Below are 24,538 nucleotides of genomic sequence, written 5' to 3' on the forward strand. Positions count from 1 at the left end.
AAAAAAAAAAAAAAAAAAAAAAAAAAAAAAAAAAAAAAAAAAAAAAACCAGATCAATAGCATTCATAGACAGAAATGCAAACTTCCTTAACAAAACATTAGCAAATCAAATCAGTAATAAGTGAAAAGAATACGATATCATGACAAGTGGAGTTTATCCCAGTAACGTAGCTTGGGTCAATATTTAAAAATCAAGGAAGTTCACCGTACCAATGTACTGAAAAGAAAAAACCACAGAGATGTGGGAAACGTGTGTGACCAAATCACTCGTCTATGGAAATCTCAGCAATCTAGAAACTGAAAAGATGGCTGCCTTGACCTGATAAAGGGCTTCTACAAAAAAATGTGGAGCTGAATGCACACTAGTGGTGTAAGACTGAATGCATTTTCCCTAAAATCAGAAACAAAGTTAAGGATGTCTGCTCCCACCACTTCCATTCAATCCTGCACCAGAACTCCCAGCCACTGTGGTAAGGCAAGAAAAAGAAATCAAAAGCACATGGGTTGGAAAAGACATAACACTGTACTGATTTGCATATGACTTGATTATCAACACAGAGGATGAATACAGGACAGCTATCAGAACTAACAGGACCTGTATTATTAAATACTAAAAAAATGAGCTGGAGATGGAGATTTTTTTTTTTTTTTTAAATTTTTTTTTTTCAACGTTTTTTATTTATTTTTGAGACAGAGAGAGACAGAGCATGAACGGGGGAGGGGCAGAGAGAGAGGGAGACACAGAATCGGAAGCAGGCTCCAGGCTCCGAGCCATCGGCCCAGAGCCTGACGCGGGGCTCGAACTCACGGACCGCGAGATCGTGACCTGGCTGAAGTCGGACGCTTAGCCGACTGCGCCACCCAGGCGCCCCAGGAGATGGAGATTTTTAAAAATACCACTTATAATATCGTGAACAACTATGAAATCCTTTGGGATACATCTAACAGAAAATGTGCAACATTTGTGCCATGAAACGGAAGCAAACACATTATAAGTATATGCACACATATCAAACAAAGGCACTGGATTTCTTCAGTCCAAGAAGGCAAAGCTACAGTCACAGGAGTTCTGTAGTTAACCTTATGGAATCCTTGGAAATATTAACTCTCAACTACCACCATGTTGTGCCTCTCATCTAGTATTCACACCAAACAAACTATAGAAGGAACGAGTCAGATTTCAGTTAAGAATGCTCAAATTCAATAGAAGAAAACTGTGTCACTACTTTCGGGAAATAACCATGAGTGAGAAAAGCATCGAATGTTTTTGGCAAATTGTCACAATGTCATGTTTTTTCACTCTTTCCAACCTCACTCTCAATATCACAGACCTGACGCTTAGGGCGTGAATAGCCATCACTGCTTTCTTGCTTCTGTTCATGTATTCTTAAATGGACACAAAATGCAAAGAAATTTCTAAATAGTCTCACGGGAGCAGAGTCCTCCTTCACGTTGCTCACACACTCTGGTCCCACTTGTTAAGTGGCCCATAACACATGCTCCCGGACGACCCAGGCTCAAAACCGGGGAGACCCACGCCTCCTGGGCTGCTGTCGCAGCCTTCTGAAGAAAGCATACGACAGGGATCTCTCATGGTCAGAGAACACTCAGGCCGCAAGAGACTGCCGCTGCACAGGCTCTAGTTTCTCCAGCACTGGAATGGTCACAAAGCCAATTCAGCTTTGCGACCTCTGCAAAACATGACAGGTGAGGGCAGGTGTTACCAGCAAGCAGCTCAGTTTTGCACGGGCAGTGCACGGACGGTACTTGCTAAATGAAGGCATCAGGGACCTTCATTGACCACACCTGGAAGTCTGCTTCCCCTGAGTGCCCAAGCGCATCCCCAGCTCCCCCTTGGCTTAAGAGCTGGTCGCTATGTCAGAGCCCGGGGAAGGCACACTCTATGACCGCTGCCCTTGGCGGCAGGGGGCAGGCGCACAGAGACCAGGACGCCTCTTCGTTCTCCTCTCATCTAGAAGACGGATGGAGTGAAAACCATCCTTGCTTATGCTGAAGACTGAGTGGGGGCTAATTCTGGCGTCACTGGCACGGCTCATCCTTGTTTACGTTTCCACTGCAAAGAGCCAAACATTCGGCTTATTTACACATCCCACCCCAAGACAGGGAATTTCATACTTAGTTGCTGCCAGAGCTCTTCTTCTTAGTGTGGAAGACGCTGACGTTTGAAGCAATTACGAAATGCACGCTTTTCACTTCACTGATGGCCATTATTGGCCCCATAAAGAAACATCTGAGCAGGCTAAGTGACTAATGATATTTATCTAGAGTACTGGCACAGAGGGCTTAGATCAAACGGTTGAAGACGGAACGCATGGAACATTAGAGTCACTCTCCTCTTTTGCTTTTTAAAAAGTGATACGGGGCACCTGGGTGGTTCAGCTGGTTAAGTGACTGACTTTCGGCTCAGGACATGATCTCACGGTTCGTGAGATCAAGCCCCACATCAGGCTCTCTGCTGGCAGTGCAGAGCCCGCGTCAGAGTCTCTGTCTCCCTCTGTCTCTCTGTCCCACCTTGCATTCTCTCTGCCTCAAAAATAAACATTAAAAAAAGTTTAAAAATAAAAAAAAATTTTTTTAAGTGATAATACGTGCTTCATTTTAGGAGTACAAATAGAGAAAAAAAGGTGTTTCAACCATCAACTGGAAATGAGAAAAATTCAGATGTAAGAGGAGTTTGACTGCTTTTGCTGACATACAATTATCCTCTGCGGATCCTTGAACACGACACCATCAGTAAGAACTGACTGGCTGCAGCCCGCAGCCCTCGAAACCTAAAACCTTTTCTAGCCCTAAAACCTAACAGTATGTCAGGCGGCAACGTTACTGGAATCCGGGTAGGAAACCACTGCTTTTTAATCAAGCTGCCCGAACAAGGCTGCAAAAGAGTCGTGCCAGAGTTTTTTGTGAGCCTGGAGAACGAGGAAGCTGAAAATTCAAATGTACGATGTGCAAGCAGAGGCTTCATCTCTGAGAACCCCGGGAGTAAGAAAGCCTCTCAACGGACACGGCGGCAGGACGGCATGGAGCGACACGCTGACGCCCAGACGGGGAGGGAGGGCCCCCCGTGCCAACTCTCATGCCAGGGATTTATCCGAACATCTCCCGTCAGCACGCCTTGTGAGAAGTGTCAGCCCACCGGGGACGGCCTTCTATGATCCCAGGAGCTGCCAGGGCCCAGGCGCGGTGTGTGACAGCCATTGGCTAAACAAAGTGACGTGTGTTTTAAGCAGAATTAACCGTGGTGCCCCATGAGAAAGGTTCAAAATTGTCCATGAGACGTACTCTTTTAATCCTATGCTTTGCTCTAAGACTTTAAATCACCAACGACATTCGGCACAAAGGAAGATGTTAAAAACGTCAAGAAAAGTCAATTACAAGCTTTTACACTCCAGCTCTTTCGCTGCTGTACACATAGTGAAGAGTATATTATAGAGAGTCTCCAACCTGAGCCCAGCTTCCCTCCTCAGCCTCCTGGGGTCACGAGGTTAGGAATGCAAGAGAACACAACCGTTAGTACTGCTGGGCCTGGGCATGCGAGCAGATCAGCTCTGTCGGGAAGGCGTGGAGTGACCGGGTGACAGAGTGAGAAAGTCAAAGCGTGTCATGCAAAACTCATGCAAAACCACCAATTCCGATTTCTCATGCAAGGAGCCGACTCCCCGTGGCAGGCATGTCCATTAAAGGAGACAACTGGGGCCAGAATGTGGAGGCCGAGCGCCAAACCGACGTCTCTCCGGAAGGAGATAGGAGTTCAATCTATTCTAAACAGAGCTAGTCTATCCATTTTAAGTTCCTGGGAAAAATCTAAAATAGAATTCTACTTCACGCATTTCACTAATACCTAAAGGAAGTACTGATCCGAACAATTTAACGTGAAAGGACATTTTTGTTTCCCCCAGAAAAGCCCAGAATCGCGCCGTTCTCGGGGGCGGGAGGAGGGAGCACGGAGGGAGGACAGGCTCGGGGCTGCGACTGACCGTTTGTGGCGTGGCCGTGAGCGTCTCCATCTCTTCATGCGTTAACCAGATATTTCCTGTGGTCTAGGGCGGCCCCAGTGACAACCACATCCAGGGCAAGGGAAGCAGTGACAAAGAGGAAAGGCAGCAGACGCGTGAGCCTCGGGCACGTGAAAGGAGCAGGCGGACGCAAAGGCCGTTCTTCCCGCCTTCTCGTTTCAGACGCCCACACAGAAAACGACACAAGGTTAAAACAAGCCCAGCCCCTCGACGGAGAACCGCCGCACGCACTACCACTGTGGTGGCAGTGACCCCAGGACAGCCCACGGTTTCCGGAGCTTCATCTGCCACGCCTACCACCTGACATACGGGAAATATAAAAGCGACCTATTTGGCACTTCTGAAAACTATTCCTAATTCTCAAGTAACTCTCACTTCGATATATTTAAAACATTCTCCCCCAAAGCACAAAAAGGAGCACCGTCCCCAAGTCTGGCCTGTGGACGGCTCCCCACAGGCGCTCCGCAGCGATGGGGCCACGTGGACGGGACAGCCTCACCTGGGGACCCTAAGAGGCCCAGCACAGGGCTCAGCGTGGCACACAGAACGGCCGCCGGCTTCAAGGAGCCAAAACACCGGCACCGCTGATGTGGCGCGGCAGACCCGAGGCCCGTTAGCGCCCTGCCGGCCGCCGGGGCCCCCCGGGGACAGGGCTGGCCCGTCTCACAGCGAGGATCCCCGTCCCAGGTGCGCTTGTCATCACTGTCCGCTGACTCAGCGCGTGAGCGGGGGCCTTCGCCGAGACGGTTTCTAAGACTTTGCGAAAGCCACCCTAACACCTTTGTTTCCAGAAAGGTCTCTCTAACTGGAAACAACCAGGCAACGGGGACCTGGTCGGATGCCGTGACAGAACATTCCCGGGCCACAGGTCAGTGCACAGACCGACTGCTCATTACAATTCTGTCCCTAAGAATCGAAACAAAGACGCTGGCAATCCTTTCTGTGCAAAGTCCCTGCAAGTCCCGAATCAGGCGCTGACCTGCTTGCTACTCGGAGAAGAACGTGGGAGGCCGTATCCTCGCCAGGTTTTCTCTTCGGAGCAGAGAACAGCGGAGTGGGAGCTGAGCCAACGTACAGAGCCCACAGCAAGGAGCCGGCCCACTTTGTCCCCCAGGAACCATTAACGTTGTCCTCAGAGTCGTTTTTTAACGTTCAACCAGGAGGGGCGCCGGTAAGGACGGCCAGGGTCTGCCCGCGTGGAGCACAGCGGCGCTCAGCGTGCAGGGGCAGATGCACAGGCCGCTTAAAGCCCTGAGCCCCCGGGACCCGCGGCTCCCTGAACGGAAAGCGACAACGGGCTGAATAAGTCAGACGGTAAAACACTGATAATAATGCAAGTAGGGACCTGAGCTCTTTCCCCGTCGCTTTCGGTAAGTTTGTTCTTAAATTAGGGATAATTCCTTGCCTACACGTTAAAAAACTCCTATGTCTATACTGCAAAGTCAAGCTGTTCTGAGAGCATTCGATAAAGTATCTTTTAACCACCCGATCGCGTATTTGAATGCTAAGACGTTAAACTGGAACACTAGTCGTGTGAGGCAACGTGAGCGGCAGGTCGGCTCCTTCCACAGGTGCGTACCGTTCTCGAAGTAGGAGGGGCTGACGGACTAGTCAGGGACATGACCTCCTGAATGGCCAGCCGCAGCTTCAGCCGGTGCAGAGGGTTGCTGATGCCGATCTCACGCTGGATCTCCGTGTCGGACAGCGCAGACATGATGGCCCCGCTCTTCACGTTGGCTCGGCAAGCGGCTACGTACCAGGCAGGCATCCCGACCCAGAGCTAGAGACAGGAAGTGTAAAGGCCAGAAGGTTCGGCACGGTGTACGAATGCATTCATCCTGCCCACAGATGTGACGTACTCCGCCCAGGGTTCAAAAGAAACATACCTCCAGCCAAACAACAACGGTGGGCCCGTCCCACTGTGCGAAAGGTAAGCCTTGTCTCCGGGCTTCCTCGAGCAATTCGTGCCTACAAATAACGAGAGAATTCAACGTTGAAGAGTCACGAGTGCCTGTGGGTATATAGCAAGTGAACAGAGGTAATTCTCTGTGCACGTTTTCAAAAGTATATGGGGCGCCTGGGTGGCTCTGTCAGTCGGGCGACCGACTTCGGCTCAGGTCATGATCTCGCAGTTCGTGGGTTCGAGCCCCGCGTCGGGGTCTGAGCTGACAGCTCGGAGCCTGGAGCCCGCTTCTGATTCTGCGCCTCCCTCTCTCTCTGCCCCTCCCCTGCTCACGCTCTGTGTCTCTCTGTCTCTCAATAATGAATAAACATTAAAAAAAAATTAAAAAACAAAAAAAGCGTAACAGAGGCGTCTCCTGGCAGAATTGAAGAATCAGTGTCAACATCAGCCAACCCCAGCAGTCTTCACGTCCGAGGTAGGACAGCGGAGGGAGTACCTGAACGACAAGGAAAACCGCAGGAGGGGGCCGCACCTGCGTCTGAGTGAGGAGCTGCTGTGAGGGTCTCAAACTCGTCCGGCAAAGACAACAACACAGAACAGCACACACTTTAATACCAGTAATGGTCTGACATGGCAACTAAGGAACGGGTGGGATTTTGGCGGTTTCTATTCTACACGGCGATTCAGGCTAATACAGGTATCTGCTAACTTAAGACACTGGGTCATCCCATGGTTTAACCCACAGGCTTCAGACCCAGAAACTCTGAGTCCCAACCACTGGGGCCAGTGCACACAGGGCAGCCTGTGAGACTGTGATCCTGTCACAAGCCAACACCAGGAAGCCGTCCTGGGATCCTCACCGCATCCTAAATATTCTGTCCGCCTGGTTCTAAAATACCCAAACCGTAACTTCACCATCTTAACATCTTTAAAAACGATCGTCTACTAATGACATAGTTACGTAAGAGACAACACCATAAGCTTTGAGAATTTCACCTCGCTCTTTCACGTTGTGTCCTTACGAGGCTTTCTGAGAGACATGAATTCTTTCAGAACGGGAAAGGCCTCGCAGAGAAGGTGGGGTGGGACAGAAGATGGTTTACCCTATGTGCCTGGGCATCCTGAGGCATTTTTAAATCCCTCAGTCACTTGTAGTGTTATTTTTCTTTGATAAATTCGGCATAACACATCACTGAATCTCATGTTTCTGAACAAACACATTGGCTCTTCAACATATTTAAACAGTATCAGACCTTTCTTAAGACTGTAAAGTCTACGTACAATTCGAGCTCAAAACGTTTCACGTCAAGTTTCAAGTAAGTGTTCCTGAAGTCAACCTTAGGTTTCCTGGGGGTAATAAATGCTCTAATTGTGTAGGAAGGATTACACCAGGGAGGGCAACAAATTTTTTTTTTTTTTTTTTTTTTTTTTTTTTTTTTTTTTTTAAGTAAGCTCTATGCCCAAGGTGAGGCTTCAACTCAAGACCCTGAGACTGAGTCACATGCTGCACTGACTGAGCCAGCCAGGTGCCCTAGAATGCAACAAATCTTAATAGCCAGAGGAAGGAAGGAAGGAAGGAAGGAAGGGAGGGAGGAAGGGAGGGAGGGAGGGAGGGAGGGAGGGAGGAAGGAAGGAAGGCAAACCTTCCCTCTTTAAAATGAGCAGCAAAGCTATTTACTCACATATGAAAAAGAAATGGGAGTCCACTGGGGCTGTGGTCACCCCGACACGGGGCACCCACAGCGGATGGAATAAGCACGGGGGAGAAGGGCCTCCCTCGCCGGGCGGAGTAACCCATCCGTGTGCCCAATTTAACGCCGCTTTCCGTGTCCCACGGACAAATTCTCAACGACAGCAGCAACATCTTATGCGGACACTTACGTAAGCCGTGCCGCGTGACCCGTACACACGACACTAATCGTTCCTTGGCAGACGGGCCGGGGAGAGACCTGAGCTCCGAAAGCACGGTCAGGGGCTCGGTCCCAAGCAGCCCAGCCCGGCACGGGAGGGGTGCGCACGGCTCTGCTGCAGGGCCCAGGGGGCTCGCAGGTGCCCCGCACTCTCAAAGCAAACTGAACGGCGACCGGATTCGTGGCACTCTGTCTGCCACGCTTTGTCTTTTCACACGCAACAGCTATTTAGGGGCACCCGACTGCCTCGGTTGGTAGACCACAGGACTCTTGAGCTCAGGGTCGGGAGTTTGAGCCCCACACTGGGCGTGGAGCCTACCTCAAAAAAACCCCTCACGTAGACGTTCGCCGTCCACCCCTACAGGGCTACAAACGGCCCATGAGCCCCACTACCTGGAGGTTGGTGTCCACGATTCTGACTTCACCCCCACCTTCCTCCTGGCGGTGGCCATTTGTTTACGAAAAGCCTTTTCTGGTACAGATGTGCTCGTGGGTTGGAGCTCAGGCCCGAGGTCCCGCCGAGACCACGCGGAGGCAGCGGAGCCAGGGCCACGCAGCCGCAAGACCCGGGAGGCGGCGGCGACGTGGAGCCCCCAGCCGGCCAGCCGGCCCAGGTCTCTGTCTGCACTGGGCCCCGTCCCCTACCAGGCCAGGGCGCCGCCCAGGAGACTAAACACCGGATGGACCCGGGGGGGGGGGGGGACGCCGCACCCCTTCCTTCTCCTGGGGGGTCAGTGCCGCCCCCGTAAGCGGAGGAGCCAGAGCACCTGTGCACACCCAACCCCTTCTTCGCCTCCTACCGCCTGCCACCGCGGACGGCCAGCTCCCGTCACCTGGGACTCGCGTAAGCCAAGGGCCACGTACACCTGAAGAACCTGCCCGTGTACCCACACGGTCACTCCAACGGTCGACGGAATGATCCGTTTTTCTCCCTGTGGACCACAAGCTACAAAATTAAGCGGGGCGGCTAACACTTTACCGTAAGGACATGAGGTCTGCTTGCACAGGTCAATACTCCAGAAAGCAACGCTCTCCGCCACCAGTTCCGAAGCCCGAAACACGAGGACTAAAGAGGCAGGGACTCTGATCTGTCGAGCACTTCTCTGCGATATTTTTGTTCGTGTTTATTTTTGAGAAAGGGCAGAGAGAGAGGAGACACAGAATCGGAAGCAGGCTCCAGGCTCTGAGCTGTCAGCACAGAGCCCGACGCGGGGCTCGGACTCACAAACCGCGAGATCGTGACCTGAGCTGAAGTCCGACAGTTAACCGACGGAGCCCTCCAGGCGCCCCTCGCTTCTCTGAATTTTCAGTCGGCCCCCAGCACCTAACTCTGCACGGAGGAACGGGAGTTACAAGCCAACATCCTGGAGGCATGGGAGACTCGTCCGACTTTCGCGGTTATTTATTTGCTTCCTTCCTCCGCTCTCAGACGCCGCGTCCCCCGCTGCGGCCGCGCCCCCCTTGGTTTACAGAACTCCGCCTCCCCCACAGGGTAAAATGGATGAGCGCTCTGACCGCCGTGGACCAGGCCTACTGAGCGGGGACCTGATCTCCCTCAAGGACCCAATTCTCCACACCACACGTGATTTTCCAAACAGTCGCCCTAACGGTAAACTCATGTGGAGTGCTTCCCAGCCTTACGGTTAGAGCCGCAGGAGAAAGACACTTAGAAATCTGCTGAATTCTACGGGGAGCAGGGACACGCGTGAGGCCGCGTAACGCATGACTGACAACACGCATCTCACAGTTAGGACATAAATGCAGCGGCGAAGTGGTCTGTCGTGACAAGAAGCGTCTCATCAAATACGACATGACCACCGACACCACTGAGACTCATTCTCCTGAGGCGGACACTGTCCACACTAGGGCACCTTGCGTGGGGACTTACGGGGCCCTACCTCACCAGCACGGCTCTGCCATCCGGGCAAAGCACCACCCTCGAAAATCCGAGCATAACTTCTGACTCCCTGAAAACTTAACTGCTCATAGCCCACTGTACCCAGAGGGCTTACCGATAAACAGTCGGTTAACACATGTTTTGTAAGTTATGTACGTATGCCGTATTCTTTCGTAAAACAAGGCAAAGGTTATTAAGAAAAGCACAAAGAAGAGAAAATACATTTACAATACCATACTGGATTTATTAAAAAAAAAAAATGTTGCACGTAAGTGGACCTTCTATTCAAACCCTTGCTGTTCAAGTGTCAACTGTACGGTCTGGAATTTGCCATGATGATCACGGAGTCCAGAGAATGACCCGCTCTCAGACACTCGGCTGCAGCTACGGTAACACAGAACCAAAGCCGGCAATTTGAACATCTCAGCCCCAGGGAAAGCTACCTACACACACTCTGTGAAATTTAATCACATGCTGGGGCAAATAGCTCAATAAAGGCCGTCCTCGTATGACCAAGTACTTAAACATACCTCCCGAGGAAGACAAAATAAACATAGGAGACAGAGTGAAACGTTTTGGCCAATTTATGTTACTTCCGATGGTACGTGAAATACACATTCCTGGGAGCAGTGGGGTGGGAGACCCAGAGGGCACTGCCACGAGAATCTTACTGTTTCCGTTACAAAAAGTGTAAGGATGTGAAATGAAACACACCAGCAACATCGAAGGGACAGAATTTTCCCAGCACGGTTCCAGGAGCAAAAGGCCTACTTTCAGTATCAAACTGCACATGGCCAGATGGCAACTATCCAAGTTATCTCAAAACACTTTTATACAGTTCAAACATAGCAACATTCAAATCAGACCGCTGTTAAGTGGTTTCTACAAATGTCCACTCCCAGGGAACCAAAAGCCTGACTGTTCCTACGGAATTGTGAGCAGTAACAGAAACCACAGCGTTTCACCTGAAACACGGCCCACGGTGTGCCAGTCACGATCGTTATTATGACTTCTGAGAAGAAGACTAACCTGAGGCAGGTTTAAGGGAAAACCAACGGACAACTCCAGGGGCTGAAGGGGAACCGGCCTCTAGCGGGACGGGGCCTGTGGGCCCAGTGTGGCCGTGAGGCCCCGGCTCCAGACCGTGCAGGCCCTCGGAGCGCCCGAGAGCCACCGGACGCCTCGCCCACTGTCAGGCCGATCGCGGAGCCCACTGAGTTCTGCCCCGGCTCAAGGCCCAGAGCCCCAAGCTGATCCGTACAGGAGCCGCGGCTCAGGGCCAAGTGCTCCGAGGTCCGGCCCTCACGTGAGCCACAACACAGCCTCCCTGCACAACTTCTCAAGGTGGAGTGGGAATCCACGGGAGCCCCTTCACGATTTCACACGTGCTCTACGCCTCCGGGAGGCCCAGTTGAACAAGGACCTCAGGTTCAGCCTGGAGGGAGAGAATCCCTCTTTGCAGCTACAGAGCTCAATGAACAAACAGCCACTGCTTCGAAACCAGGTACGGCTGAAAGTACGCAGAGACGACAAAGAACAGAACGCTTACTTTTTTTGAAGTTTACGGTTTTTCTCAGCCTGTCCGCCCAATTTGCTGAGTCCCAGGGCGTCCTGAGAGGAGTTTTCCACCTCCAAAACAGCAGCTGTGGGGAAGCAGAGTGATGAAATGGGGGGCGGGGGGGGGGGGGTGGTGCTCAACAGGCCATGTGAGGGTCTCCCGACAGGGGGAGGAACCTGCAGGGAGAGCGATCACGGTGGTAGACGAACGACACCAGCAGGACCACCTGCGCGTGGGAGCCACGCACGGGACACCGACCTGGCCCCGCGGGATCCTTGCCAGCGTGGCCGGGACGGCCCTTTTCTTTCTTGCCAAACAGGCGGCCGATGGAGGACTTGATGCCCTTCTTCTTGGGCGCCTTGTGCAGCGAGTCCTGGCTGCTGTTGCTGCTGCTGGGGTTGCTCACGGGGCCGTCCTGAGAGCCTGTCGAGCTGGGGGGACGGGAGAGGACCTTCAACGCGGGCTTGGCACACGACACACCGCCCCACGCGAGGGAGGGCTGCCCCCGGGGAGCTGACGCTCTCTCCCTCCCAAGAAGATCTGGACTCCAAGCACCCTGGGCCAAGAACGCGCGGCAGCCCTTCCAGGCCGTGACCCGGGAGCACGGCGCACACGCACAACCAGAGCCGGCCGGGGACACGGCACAAGAAACAGAGCGGCTGCTGGAGCTGCCCGGTGCGGGGAAGATGGCTCCCCAGAGCCCCGCGGGGCACAGAGCTCGGCCCAGGGGAGGGCAGAGGGGAAGCCTCAGGACGGCCGGTGGTTAGGATCCGGGCAAACGAGGCCGCCCTACAGCCGCCTGCACCGCCGGGCTCCGGTCTGTCCCAGCGGACTTGCGCCCCGGCGGCCGCACCCCCAGAGCCCCGGCAGGTGCCCCAAGAACATCGTGCACATAAACTCAGTTCGCTGGCGTTTCTTTAGAATCGCCGTCCCGACCCTTTCTCCCCCAAGAAGATCAAGGGTTTCTCGGCGCTGAAAACCAACGCGCTAGCGTGTCCCCTGTGGCGCCTGCGCCCCTTACTTTCTGGCGTCCCTGATGTCCTCGTGGCTGGCCGCGTGGAGCACCCCCTGGTGCAGTCTGTCCAAGCGCAGGGACCTCGGGGAGGAAGGAGGGGACGTTTCACATTTTATCGTTGCCTTGTCGTCTCGTACCTCTTCGCGCGAAGCCGGCAACTGCGGGGTCGAGAGGAGGGTGACAGGAGTTCACCGCGGGCCCGACAGACGAGCGCACAGCCCTGAAATCACAGCCAGGTACTCATCTGAGTAGCTACGAGCTGCGCTTTCTGCGGCGTCCAAAACGCCCTCTTAGTGTCGGCCTAACTCCGGGCCACACGTTGGGCAGTGGGCCCGCCGAGACCCCGGGGCCATCCGCACCCAGCGGGTGCGCCCTCCCCCGGAACCCCGTGCCACCGCCAGCCCGGCCCCGGAAGGCAGCGGCGGAGACCTTCGCGAACCACGCCCCGAACCAAGTCCCCATCGACCACCGCCAGCTGAGGAGCAAGGTGCTGGTCTCCTGACGCCATTCAGAGCAAACCCTGGTGAGCACAGAGGCTTCCCGTGCACGACTGTGCAACGCTCGTTGTCCGGGGGAAAAGGAACCAGCTTGTGCCCTAACCCAGTGTCACTTCCAGTAATGATGCAAAGCCTGGACCTACGAGGACGGGCGCAAAGTGAGAAGGCACCCAAACCCCCGCCCCCCCCACCCCCACTCGGGTCTGACTTCTGCTTCTCAGTGACATTTAGGTTGATGTTACAAACTGAAGGACTTCTCTGCGGCTTAGAGAAGGCCTGCTCGACACGGTGGAGACAAAGTGACCCTGGGCTGCCGTCACGGCAAGATGACCCCCTTCAGACTCCATTTTTCCTCCTGTAACAGGCTGTGGGCCCTGGAAAGGACGGCGGGGCCACGGACCCGCCAGCGTTATGACCCTTGACAGGTCCCGGTGGTGAGGCAGGGCCGGATCTCACGAGACACCCGTGTAGGACTGGCGAGACAGGCACCGCCAACTGGGTTTGTACCAGGACCTCCGAAGCTGCATGGGGCTCGGGACACCCACGGGGGCCGGGGGTCAACACCAAGCGGAGCTGAGCTCAGGGAAGACACAAGCTTAACCAACAGCTACAGAACACCTGCCTCCTCTCCTGATTTCCATGACAATCATCAGACAACAAAAGGCTACCTTAAGCGGCTACAAATTATCAACATAAAACTAAAACAGGGTCAGACTTAGGTAACAGAAATAGATTTCAAATCCAGGTGGAGGCAAGGGTATGGAGAAAACAAACACCAAAAGGGAACGGGACAGGGAGCCACACTAGGGACCCGGCTATGAGGTGAGCAGAGACGGAGGGTTCCGGGCGCAGGCCCTCCCCTGTGTCACAGCGCAGTCCACGCGCAGGCCCCCGCCCGGCCCTGGGTCCCGCCAGACTTGGGCCTATGGGCCATTTTGGTCTCAACCAAAAGGGAGGCTCCCGCAGGGCTGGGAGGCGCAACGCCCGTGCTGGCCCTGTCCGCGCGGACCTGACACCCACTTCTCGTGCGCCTGGTCTTCATCCCCCAAAGCCTCCAAGGAGCCCTCCAAGTAGCCGTCAGTGAGCTGCGGGACAGGCCGTCCTGCCTGGGTGTTCACCACACGCCCCTTCCTTCCTTCCTTGAGAAGGTCTTGCTACCGAGGAAAGGGCGGCACGAGCCAGCGGACAGCAGGGCGTGTGCTCTGCGCCCCGTGGCCGCTGAGAGCTCCCGACCTCTGTGGACCGTGCACCGATGGGCAGTTTGTGGACACCCCGAGGGCCACGATTCTATCGCTGTCCTCACTTACCAGGGGAGCAAACCAGGGCAAAAAGAGGGCGATTAACACGCCCGGGTCACGAAACCACCTGTGACGGAGCTGGCACTTGAACCCAGAGTTTAACTGAACGGCCACACCGTCCCTGCGGGAGAGGGGTCCCCCGGCTGCCGCCCAGCTCCGTATCAGAGGCACGGCCCCGTCAGCGCGCGGCCGGGCAGGTCTGGCATGGGGGTACGGTCCAGGGAGCAAAGCATCCCGCTTATGAGGGGGGCGCTCTGGTCAAGGGTCCGGTCCCGAGGCACGGCACTTCCCCTGAGAAGGGGCACACCCAAGTCATGGTCCTCTGGACACAGGAGGTGCCCTGCCCCGGGCCGGGGTGCCGTAAAGGAGAGAAAGGCGCCCGAGCAAAGGTGGGGTACGTGGCAAAGTGGTGTCGTGGCCAGTGTCTGCACTGCAATGCGGCCTTGGGCACAGGACCCGGGCTCTCGGCCTGTTTCCACATCTGGAAACTGGGGTGACCACACACGCTGCGGCTCGCAGGGGTGTGGGTGGGGGCCGGGTAACAGGCTCCTAAACCACTGCACAGAGCAGCTGGCGGACCCTAAGAGCTCGCCGAACGCTGCTGGCCGCGACTGTCCAAGGTGGTTATCCCCAAATCGAACATCTAGGGCTCGGCTTCAGTCATTTCTCTTCCTAGAAACTTCTATGTCTCGCATAACTGAGTACGCAGCGAGCAGGAGACAAACGAGAGAGAAAGGCAAGCTCTCACATCCCTCGCAGGCGCCATGGAAACCGGCCGCCAAGCTCGAGCGCCCAGCGCTTCCCGGGACACACCGGCCGCTTGTCGTGACCCGGTTGTGGCGCCCGCTCTGCGAAGCGACGGGCACTCTCCCACCCGCCACAGACAAACACAGGGAGGTTACACTACCAAGCACTTTACCTTTCTACGATGCTTCCTTAAATCGCTAGGCTGACAGAGGCATGCAAAGAAATGAAGAGAAATCAGATTTACTGCACGCTCGGAAGTCACAAATTCAAGGACCAGAAGAGGCAAACATGTTTTAAAAACAACAACAGCACGGATATAATCGAGATAAGGTTTAGAAACCACCATAGCTGGAAACAGAACTTCTTTCCAGCACACATTTAAACATAACAGGTCATTCAACCTTTACTAGAGAAACTATAAATTATTACTCAGGGAGATAAGATTCCATTACGACGTACATAATTTATTAAAATACGGCATCCTGTGTAACAAAGAGATCTAACAGTTGTCTACTCTAAAGTTTTCTGTAACTGTTCTCCCTGTTGAAAACCACGTTCCGCTTTTACACTATCAACCTCGTGGATGCCGAAGAAGTGACCGCGACACCCGGTAGAACACCGAACCGACCGACTCTGGTTAAGGACCTGCTGGGTGTTAGTGTCAAGCCCTGACCTAGAATTTGAGTTAAAACTTCCCAAGAATCAATGCGCTGTGCAGGTACGTGATAAAAACGGGCGTGAGAGAGGTGACAGCTTCACGTTGCAGGAGCCCCGTGTTTCCGTGTGGAAGGCGGTACTTGTGCCCGGTAAGCCCATGAGCTTTGGAGTCCCGCCCACGAGCGTCGGCACCACAGAGCGTGCTTGTGTCTGATCTCTTTAGAAGAAACCCTTCGCCGACGAGTTGTTACCTGTGTCACACCCGCATCCACGCGTACTACACGGTGACACGCGAAGTGCCACTGGTCACCGTTGGGGCGAAACCCCACTACCTCACGAGAAACGAAGACAAAGCAGGAACGACACGAGAGAGCCACGACTGGCCGCAGACGCTGCACACACAGGACCACGGCCACGGGAGCACGCTGCGGAGGGGCTTACGGCATGGGGCAGAGAGGGCGGGGGGTGGGGGAACACGATACCGGCTGGGGGGCGGGAGGCTGAGGTCTGCGTGAACAGCGGGAAGCAAGCGGAAGGATGAGACGGCAAGTCAAAACCCAGCACGGAAGCAGATACACTCTCGGCCGGCACACAAATTCCACAGCAGGGAAAAGGGCCGATTATTTCCACAGCGACTTTCACAAATTCTCCGAGAGGAAGGAAGCGTGAAACCACAGATGAGACCGTCCAAGAGTTTAAGGTATGAGCTGATTAGCTAATGGTGCGAATTATACACAGAGTGACGTCAAAACAACGCAAAACGGACTAGTTCCCGCGTCACAGGCCACGGAAGAGACTCAGAGCTGATCTAATCACATGCTGGCCAAGAGCGCAGCTGGGAAGAAAAACGGACGGTAACGGGACAGATTCTGACAGACGCGAGCGCGCTCAGAAACACAACGGCGTAAACGTGATCGTAGGTGGAAAGAGGCGACGTGCTCTCCAAGCCTAAGCTACGTACGCGGCGAAGTTCCGCGACATTCCGCAGGGCTGCACGCTTCGCCCGGAAACCGTACGGGCACCGCGTCTCCAGACGCGGAGGAGCGAAGACGCGCTCCCAGAAGCCGTCCGCGTGTGGGGCTCACGCCGCTGCCGTGCTGGCCTCACACACGCACCAGCGTCAGGAGAACCGACCTGAGCTTTATTTTACGGTTCTTTTCGACCGCGTGTCCCGTCCCCTCCGGTCAGGCATCTCTAATGCGGAGAGCGACAGCACGGCCTCCCTCCGCGCCTTCTCTACCGCCCGTACTTACTGTGGTGAAACCGCCGACTCCCCGAAAACAAGAACACGCCCCTCGGAGCCACGGTGCCTGGCGCGGGCCCACATCCGAAGTTACACACCTAAAAGCCCTGACGATGAGCTCGCGACGACGGCTAACCCGCTCCCCCGCACGGCACAATCCGTGCGTCGCCGGCTACCGCTGAATGACTAAACGCTGGCCGGTTTAAAAATTCTCGCACCTCTGAGCGCGACAGATGAACCGGCTTTCCTTCCGGGTAAAACACGAGACAGAACCGTATTCGTAGACTCTGGCACCTAAGTCGGGGGCTGGGGTGGGGGGAGCGCCGCAGGAAGAAGAGGCAAATACTCACTAGAGTCATGACCCCCAGTCTGTCCACCTCCCTGGCGGGGCTGTGCGGGCCCCTCCGTGGGGTGGAGCGCCCGCTGTGTGGAGGGGAGGGGCCCGCGAGCGGGGACGCGGGGTGCGGGGCGCCGGAGCCCGCGGGTCTAACACGGCCGGGGCCGTCTAAGCTGCCGCCGCCCACTCGGCTCTCAATCTCCTCCGCCCGCTGTTCCGCGCTCTCCTTCTCTTCTTGAATGAGCCTGCAACGAAAGCACACAGGTCACCCTCGCCGCCCTGGCCAACCCGTGAACGCAGCTGCGCGACAAGTCCGTGCTTGCTCCCGCGCTGCGAACGTGCGGGCCGGTGAGCTCCAAGGACGGCTGCTCCGACCCCACCTCAGCGAGAACGGTCCCCCTTCTAGTGTCTTTTCGACACACCCGGTTTCGGAACGACACGAGGGGGGACTCCTGCAGGGCGTCCCGTAAAGCTCCTTCCACCAACCGTGTTTGATTTCACTCCTGTGCGCTCAGATTCGGCCAGAGGCTCACCGGCAGCTCTCGCCGTACGATGAGCTGCGAATTCACAACTGCTACCTTCCCAGTTCTCAGACACGTCAATGTACCTGTTTTGCAACTGGAAATCGGGACCTCTGACCTAACCGAAGGACCGACCCACGGAGCAGTTGGGAGTTCCCCGACACTGAAGCCTCTAGACTAGAAGTAAACATTGAGTTTTTTTTTTTTTTTTTTTTTTTTTTTTTTTTAAGGCTGAATTCAAACCAGTTTATTTGATGGAATTTTCGACCAGCCTCCTCTGAATTCCCGGATTCAAGTCCACCGCACTCCATTCATTTGGAATTCAAGGCGAACACTCTTCACTGCCAGAGAGCAGTGCATCAGGAAACGGCAATTTCTGCATTTGACTACGTCACTACTTATGCCCATGTTAACACCGGAGATCCACGCGGCGACCTTTCCGATGAAAGCTCTGTTTACGTACCCCGAGAGCTTATTTTGTGATGGACAAGTCCCCGGACCGACTGACCATTTCTATCTGGTCAACTCGCGTGAAGGAAGATCGCTTCTCCCTGGCCACACGCCACACAAAAGCAAAGCCGAAGCGCGGGCCCTCTCTCCTCTCCCGCGCTGACCTGACGGGGGACGGCTTCCACAGAGCCCACCGCTCCTCCCCGCTTCTCCCGCTGGCGTCTGTCCTCACCGCCCGCTCTCTGCAGGCAGGAAGGAGCACGTCTGCCTGCGCTAGCTTCCCAAGAACGAAACGTGGACAGTGACTCTACCCGGATCCACGGCAGCAGGGTCACTAGCACGTGCCCGCTCCCCACGGGACCTCAGGACTCCAAAACAGAGCAGCTCCCGGGCCCCCGGGCCCACCATCCTGCCCACCCTGCCGCCTCCGTCTCCACGAGGGCCAGGCTCTGGGTTCTCTTGCCTCCGCGGGACCAGAGCTTTGTAAATTCGCTACCATAACTGCTAAGAGGATTTCTAAAGAAAACACCCTTGAAATAGTGACGAGCGTAAAATGATTCAAACACACGCCCCCTGAGCACTCACCGCTCTACAATGGACCGATTTCGACACATTACGTTCATGCACGCGGCCCGCCCCACACACCCTCCCTCTGCGCTGTGGATCAGGGAGGCCTCCCCGACGCGCCCTCGGCTTTCCGCGCCCTGGCCGACCCTGGTACCTCGGTCGGACGCTGAGGAGCATCGCAGGCGCACACTGGGCACCCGCAGGAAGGGACTGGACACCTTCCGCCCTTCCCCAGAGGTTACGCGAACCTGTCCACGACTGTGGACAGATGCCCTGGTGAACTGAATTTTATAACCTAGGGGAATCGCACAATATTCTTAAACTAGAACTGAAGGAGCTTTATCATTATGGGACACTCAGAGCATTCAGAGTGTTTGTTCCAGACCTTCCTGAGCGCGGTAACAGTCCCTCGGAGACACCGTGGTCTCTGCGGTGCCGCGCACGATCACGTGTACCTGATCTCTTTGTTGATGGCGTCCAGCTGTTCCTGCAGCATCATGGCCAGCGTCTGGGCATCGGCCTGCCCACTGGGCGAGAGCAGAGCGGCCGAACTGAAGAGCGTGTCCCCGTCGTCTTCGCCATCAGACACGTCGACGTCGCTCTCGAACGCCTGTGCCACGTTTGCTAGGACGCTAGCTTGTTGGGCACGTTCCCAATCCTGTTCGTTAAGAGTCTGTACCTGTAAGTAAAAAAACTCAATCTCGGCAAAGGTGGAAAATAACAACGCAGTTCCAGAAACGTACAAGAAATCTGTCAGAAACTTGAAAAGTTTTCAACTGGAAGCCCAAAGAAAGCGGGGAACTGCCTTGTGCTTACAAGCTGCTGACCTACGAAGCAAGCAGTACTTAAGGCACAGGTGAGGAGGGCGGCCTATGACTCAGACCCCCTTGCGACGCTCGTGCCTCCGTGGACGTGGGCATTTCTGTGACATCGCCCACAGGGTGGGACGAGCAGATCAGGAACAAAAATGGGAATAAAAAAATACATCGGTGCCAGCCAGCCACCCCCGTGGGCGGTTACAAGGCCATTAAATCTGAGTGTACTTCTGCGGCCCCACCAGCTCGCTGGTGTTCCAGGTAGGGGACGTGCAGCCACTGGAGCGTCCCCCGCCTCCCTTCCTGAGGCTGGTGTGACCGAACGGAAGGAGCAGAGAGGACCCAGGAGCAGCCCGCGAACCTGCTCTTCTCGGGGCCGCCCTCGTGGGGCAGAGGCGCCTCTGCGGCCGAGCCCAAACCCTGTGGCCTGAGGAGCAGGGCGCGGGTGCGAGCAGCGACTCTCCTGGAGGCTTTCCTGCCCTCCTGCTCACCTGCCCCCCGAGACAGCCCCACCCACGGGCACGAGGCCCTCGGCTGGCTCAGGGACATCGTTCCGCCCTCTCTCTCTGGATGATCGCCTTTCTAACTTCATCCACATCAGCCTAAAAATGTTTTCCCCCTTTTCCCTCCAAAATAACAAAACAGAAACCACAGAACTTTTACCCTGTGTCTCCTTCCAGCTAGCCCTGCGTCTCTGCTCCCAACCAGAGTTCAAGTCCTCCAGAAAGCTGCCCCTACTGTGTCTCCACAGACTCTGGAACTTGGGCGAGTGGGCTTTAGCACAAGGGCTCCTGGACCAGACCACCGTGGTCCTCGGCCTCCACCTTGCCCGGCCCCACCCAGCACGACCAGGCCCACCGGTCCCCCGTTCCCTGAGCACCTGGCCCACTGGGCTCCTCCCACCACTTGTCGGGACCCCTTGGTCTCTGCCAGTTCTGTCTCCCTCTCTCCGCTGCCACGCTGGGCAGTGCCCAGAGAGCCGCCCTTGGACTCTGGGGCTATCCACAGGGGCCCACCTAGGGACTTTATGTGGCCTGTGCCTCTAGAAGCCACCAGCGTGTTCTGGCTCTGATCCTTCTCTCTAGTCAAGGTCTCCTGAGGCCCAGAATGGAGCGTCCAACTGCTCACCGGACGTGTCCCCTTGGTCCGACCTCTTGGGGCTCCCCCCCGCCCGTCACGTTCTCTCGTGCCCTAGGTCCCTTCCGTGAGCACCTCTTGCTGGCACCAACCTGTGATCTATCCACACGGCTCCTTCACTTGCCTCCTTCGGGCCAGTGCTCAAACGTAACCCTCCTGGCGATACCTCCCTGTCTGTCTGAGTTTACAATTCTCATTCCCTCCTCATCTCACAACTCGCGACACCCGACTGCCTCTCCCCGCTTACTCCCATCTGACACGGTAGTGGTTTCAAACTACGTCTACGAGTTCTTCACTACCCCCGTCGAGGGGTGGACCCCAAGCGTGGGCTGGCCCTGCAGCTCTAACGCACAGAACGTGGTGGAAGTGAAGGCGGGCAGCTCCCAAGACTAGCACGGCACAAGCTCTGGGACCTTCTGCCTGCCCTCTCTCCGCGTGAGTTCTGGGGAAGCCGCTGCTGTGCCGGGAGGACAGCCAAGCAGCCTGCGGGCAGGTCGTGTGGCGACGACCTGAGGCCTGCCTCCAACACCCAGGCAAGGGAGCACACGGTGCACCCGCCAGCCCCAGCCGAGCCTCCTGGTGGCGCAACCTCACGAGCCCCTGAGCCACGATCACCCAGCTAAGACTCTCCTAAGTTCACAGAAACCAGCAACTGCGAAGTGTTCCTCCTAAGCCACTCGCCTTTGCAGGGATTTGTCAATCATCTGTCAGACAGAAATAGACAACTAGTACACGTATCACCTTTTACTTCCCATTCGCTGCTGGTGTCTCCTCACTACACTGCGCACAGATAGGGGTGCAGGCCTCTCCTCTGACTTTTTATCTATTTATTGTTTTCTTTGTTTTATTTTAAGTGGGGGAGGGGCAGAGAGAGGGAGAGGGAGGGAGAGAGGGAGAGAGACAGAGAGACAGAGAGACAGGGAGAGAGAGAGAGAGAGAGAGAGAGAGAGAATCCCAAGCAGGCTCCAGGCGCGGTCAGCGCAGAGTCCCATGCGGGGCCGCGGGGCTCGATCTCACAAACCGAGAGATCGTGACCTGAGCGGAAATCAGGAGTGGAACGCTTGACCGACTGAGCCACCGGGTGCCCCTCATCTGGTTTTTTCGGTCATGCTGCAGCCCTAGGTCTGGGATGATGTCTGGCCCAAACTCGTTCAATGACTATCGGTGCTGAAAACATACACAAGTATATAAAAATATATGCTGCTGAAGAGACAAAAGTACGAAAGTATTTAAACTCCAAACGCGAATTCTTTTTTGCTTAAAGATGAATACGCTATTCACTGAATCTTCATTAGTGTTTCAAAACTGTACTAATTAGCATTGTGCTGTGCTTAACAGTAGGTCCCATCTTAATCCACATTTCTACTCTTCGAAAAGAAAGGAAAAAAGCTCTACAAAGTAAATTGTGAGCCAGCAAAAGAAGAAGGTGGGAAGGGGACAAGAGACAGCGGCCTATCAGCAGTTTGGTTCCAGAAGAGCCTCACAGCCAGAGGATAAGGCAGGGGACACTGGAGCAGGCGGGCGGGTCCCGCGAGAGCCCCCGGAGGACGGAGGTCCTTGCCTTGGAAGGCTCATCTCGCAGAGCGGCCACACGGCCTTTCCGGGGGCGCAACACCGCGCTGCTGTAGGCATCCGTGGGGCCGTCCGCCAGAGGGAACCTGAAATCTGGGACGCTGCCCAAGTGCGGTCGCCTGAAATATGGGGGGGGGGGGGGGGGGGGGAGGAAGAAAAAGGTCATTATCAACAAGAAGTGAACTTTGTCAGCCAGGCCAGAACCCGCCAATTTGGAAACTGAGGTCACAGAAAAAGGTCTCCAAGGACGCCATCTTTTCTCCTGGCTCCCGTCCCAGCCCGCCAGCCAGGCCCTGTGGAGATAGGGTCTCCCGGGCCCAGCAGGGGCAACGCCTCGCCGCGGCCCAGCCGTCCCCGAGGTGGAGCAGGGCCTGTGCTCGGCCTCGGCACCCGCCCCCAGTCAACCTGTCGCCCTGCGTGTCTGTGCCACCTGCTGCCCGACTGACCGGGAAGCGCTCCCGTGCGTCCCTCTGGCCTTCAAGTGCCCTCTTCCCGCGCGTGCCGAGGCCCTCGCTGTGAGGCCCGGTGACCCCGGGCATCCCTCCTCCTGCCACTAACCGGCACCTCAGGGGCACCCATGGCAGGATCCTCGGGAACCGCAGCTCGCAGCTCCCGTGAACAGGAGGTGGCGATGCGCCCGGTGTTTCCAAGGCAAAAGCGTCTCTGGCCTGCGTGCACTTAGACTGACAGACAACCGTCCCCCTTGGCCACAGCAGTCTCCAGAAAAGTTCGACGGAGCCCTGAGCCCCTAGGATGGGGTCACTGACATGGGCTGTCACCTGCCCCCCTCAGCAAAGGCTCCGGGCAGGAAGCGGTCAGCAGAGGTGAGGGAGCACCCGCCAGCCCACCTGCCCGGCCTCGGCCACGGGCTCACCCTCCACACCTGAGCCCTGCACGGGAGTCCAGTGGCTCCTTGCTCTCTGGAAAAGAAGAGAGGCTGCCTTCCGTTTCACAAATCCTTATGGTCTCGGGAGACAGAACATGCCCATCTGATTCACATCAACTAAAGAGGGGGCCCCGGGCGCCGCCCCGCGAGGCCTGCAGACAGGGCCCGCGTGACAGGACGTCTCCTCTGCGTGCTTCGCGCTCCTCTCTGCGGCCTTTAAAGAAACGTCCTCGAGAAACGCTGCCTCAGGGGACTGCTTGTTTGTAAGACAGCCAAGTCCGAACTGCCCGCTGGCCACAGCCACCCTTCCCTCCTCCTGTCCCCCTATTCCCGGCGGAACTGCTCACCTGCGCTCAGGTGGCCTAGCGTCACCGCTGCGGGGCCACGGCACGTCGCCAACCGGTGAGAGCTACACGTGACACCCCGCGTGTGGTCTGGGATGGTTCGTGGCTCCTCCGAGGCTCACGAGTGTCCCCTGACTCTGACACCCTGTCTCGGGCTCCCGGGCCCCCGACCCGGCCACCCCGCATCCAGTCCTATCATCTGCCCCGCCTGCGTGTGGAAGTCGGTCCGTCACCTTTCTTTTCCTCCGCAACCCAGGCCATCCCGTCTGGCCAGAGGAGGACACGAGACTTGGCTGGGAGGTCGTGCCAGGAGGGCTCGGCTGGCCGGGCTGCCTGCCACCTCCTCAGTCCCGTCCCCGCGGCCCGCCCGTGCTCACGGCGACACAGCTCCCACCAGCGTGTCTTCTGCCACCACACGGGAGAGCGCTACGTGAGACGGCTTCAAACAGACCCCGTTCCCGACCGGCCTCCTGCCCGCCGTCTGCAGACCGCAGGGCCCCCCGTGACCGCGGCCGCTCCCTCCGCACCACGGGAGCGCACGGCCCCTCTCTATCCCTCTCGCTGGCCAGCACGCCTCAGGCGGGCGACGGGCGTGGGCTTCCCTGTTACCGCAACTGCCCCACGGTGCCAGCCTCCAGGTGCCCGCACGGCCCCCTCCCTGGAGAACTCCAACGTGCACGCCGGTGGCCCGTGCTGCGTCTGCTTTGCTCCCGTTTGCTCGCTTGGCCTCCTCACACATACGCGTCTTCGAGCCCTTGAGCGGCGACACCGGCCTCTGGCCGGCGAGGAGCTCCATCAGCCAACCGAGCGGCCGCCCTGTGCCCCCCGTCTTCCCGTGCCCTTCCCTCTCTGGACGCACACTCGCTGTGCCACCGGCGGCTCCACGGACAGGGAGAGCCTCTCGCGACCCGACCTTCGCTGACCTCTCCTCTTTCCTACGAGCAGGCTCAACAGGGACAGCCACAGCACACCCTCGACCTTCCCGAGAGCCCCCGTCTGCAGCCACCCAGACCCCTGTGTGGCCCGAGCGGGCCTGCCTTCGGAGCAGGAGCCTGCTCCCTGCACCTGAGGGGGCCCAGTCAGCTACTCGAGCGACTCTCGCTCCAGCGGGACTCTCACACGGTGACTATTTCCTACAAAGAAGCGAA

The 24,538-nt window shown here is 56.4% G+C and overlaps 1 protein-coding gene across 4 annotated transcripts in view; it reads right to left on the reverse strand.

Annotated features, from left to right (window-relative positions):
- PPFIA1 (PTPRF interacting protein alpha 1) overlaps positions 1 to 24,538 on the reverse strand; it is a 92,078-nt gene that overhangs the window by 12,641 nt on the left and 54,899 nt on the right. For all 4 annotated transcript variants that reach the window (XM_049641461.1, XM_049641484.1, XM_049641475.1 and 1 more), the window contains 8 exons: positions 22,150 to 22,279; positions 19,092 to 19,315; positions 17,112 to 17,343; positions 12,326 to 12,477; positions 11,563 to 11,735; positions 11,296 to 11,389; positions 5,923 to 6,004; positions 5,616 to 5,816 (listed from right to left, as the gene is read on the reverse strand). In XM_049641461.1, the coding sequence (XP_049497418.1) occupies positions 5,616 to 5,816; positions 5,923 to 6,004; positions 11,296 to 11,389; positions 11,563 to 11,735; positions 12,326 to 12,477; positions 17,112 to 17,343; positions 19,092 to 19,315; positions 22,150 to 22,279 (1,288 nt within the window). The remainder of the gene's footprint in view (positions 1 to 5,615; positions 5,817 to 5,922; positions 6,005 to 11,295; positions 11,390 to 11,562; positions 11,736 to 12,325; positions 12,478 to 17,111; positions 17,344 to 19,091; positions 19,316 to 22,149; positions 22,280 to 24,538) is intronic.

The sequence above is a fragment of the Panthera uncia genome, chromosome D1 (assembly GCF_023721935.1).
Source record: "Panthera uncia isolate 11264 chromosome D1, Puncia_PCG_1.0, whole genome shotgun sequence".
NCBI lineage: Eukaryota > Metazoa > Chordata > Mammalia > Carnivora > Felidae > Panthera > Panthera uncia.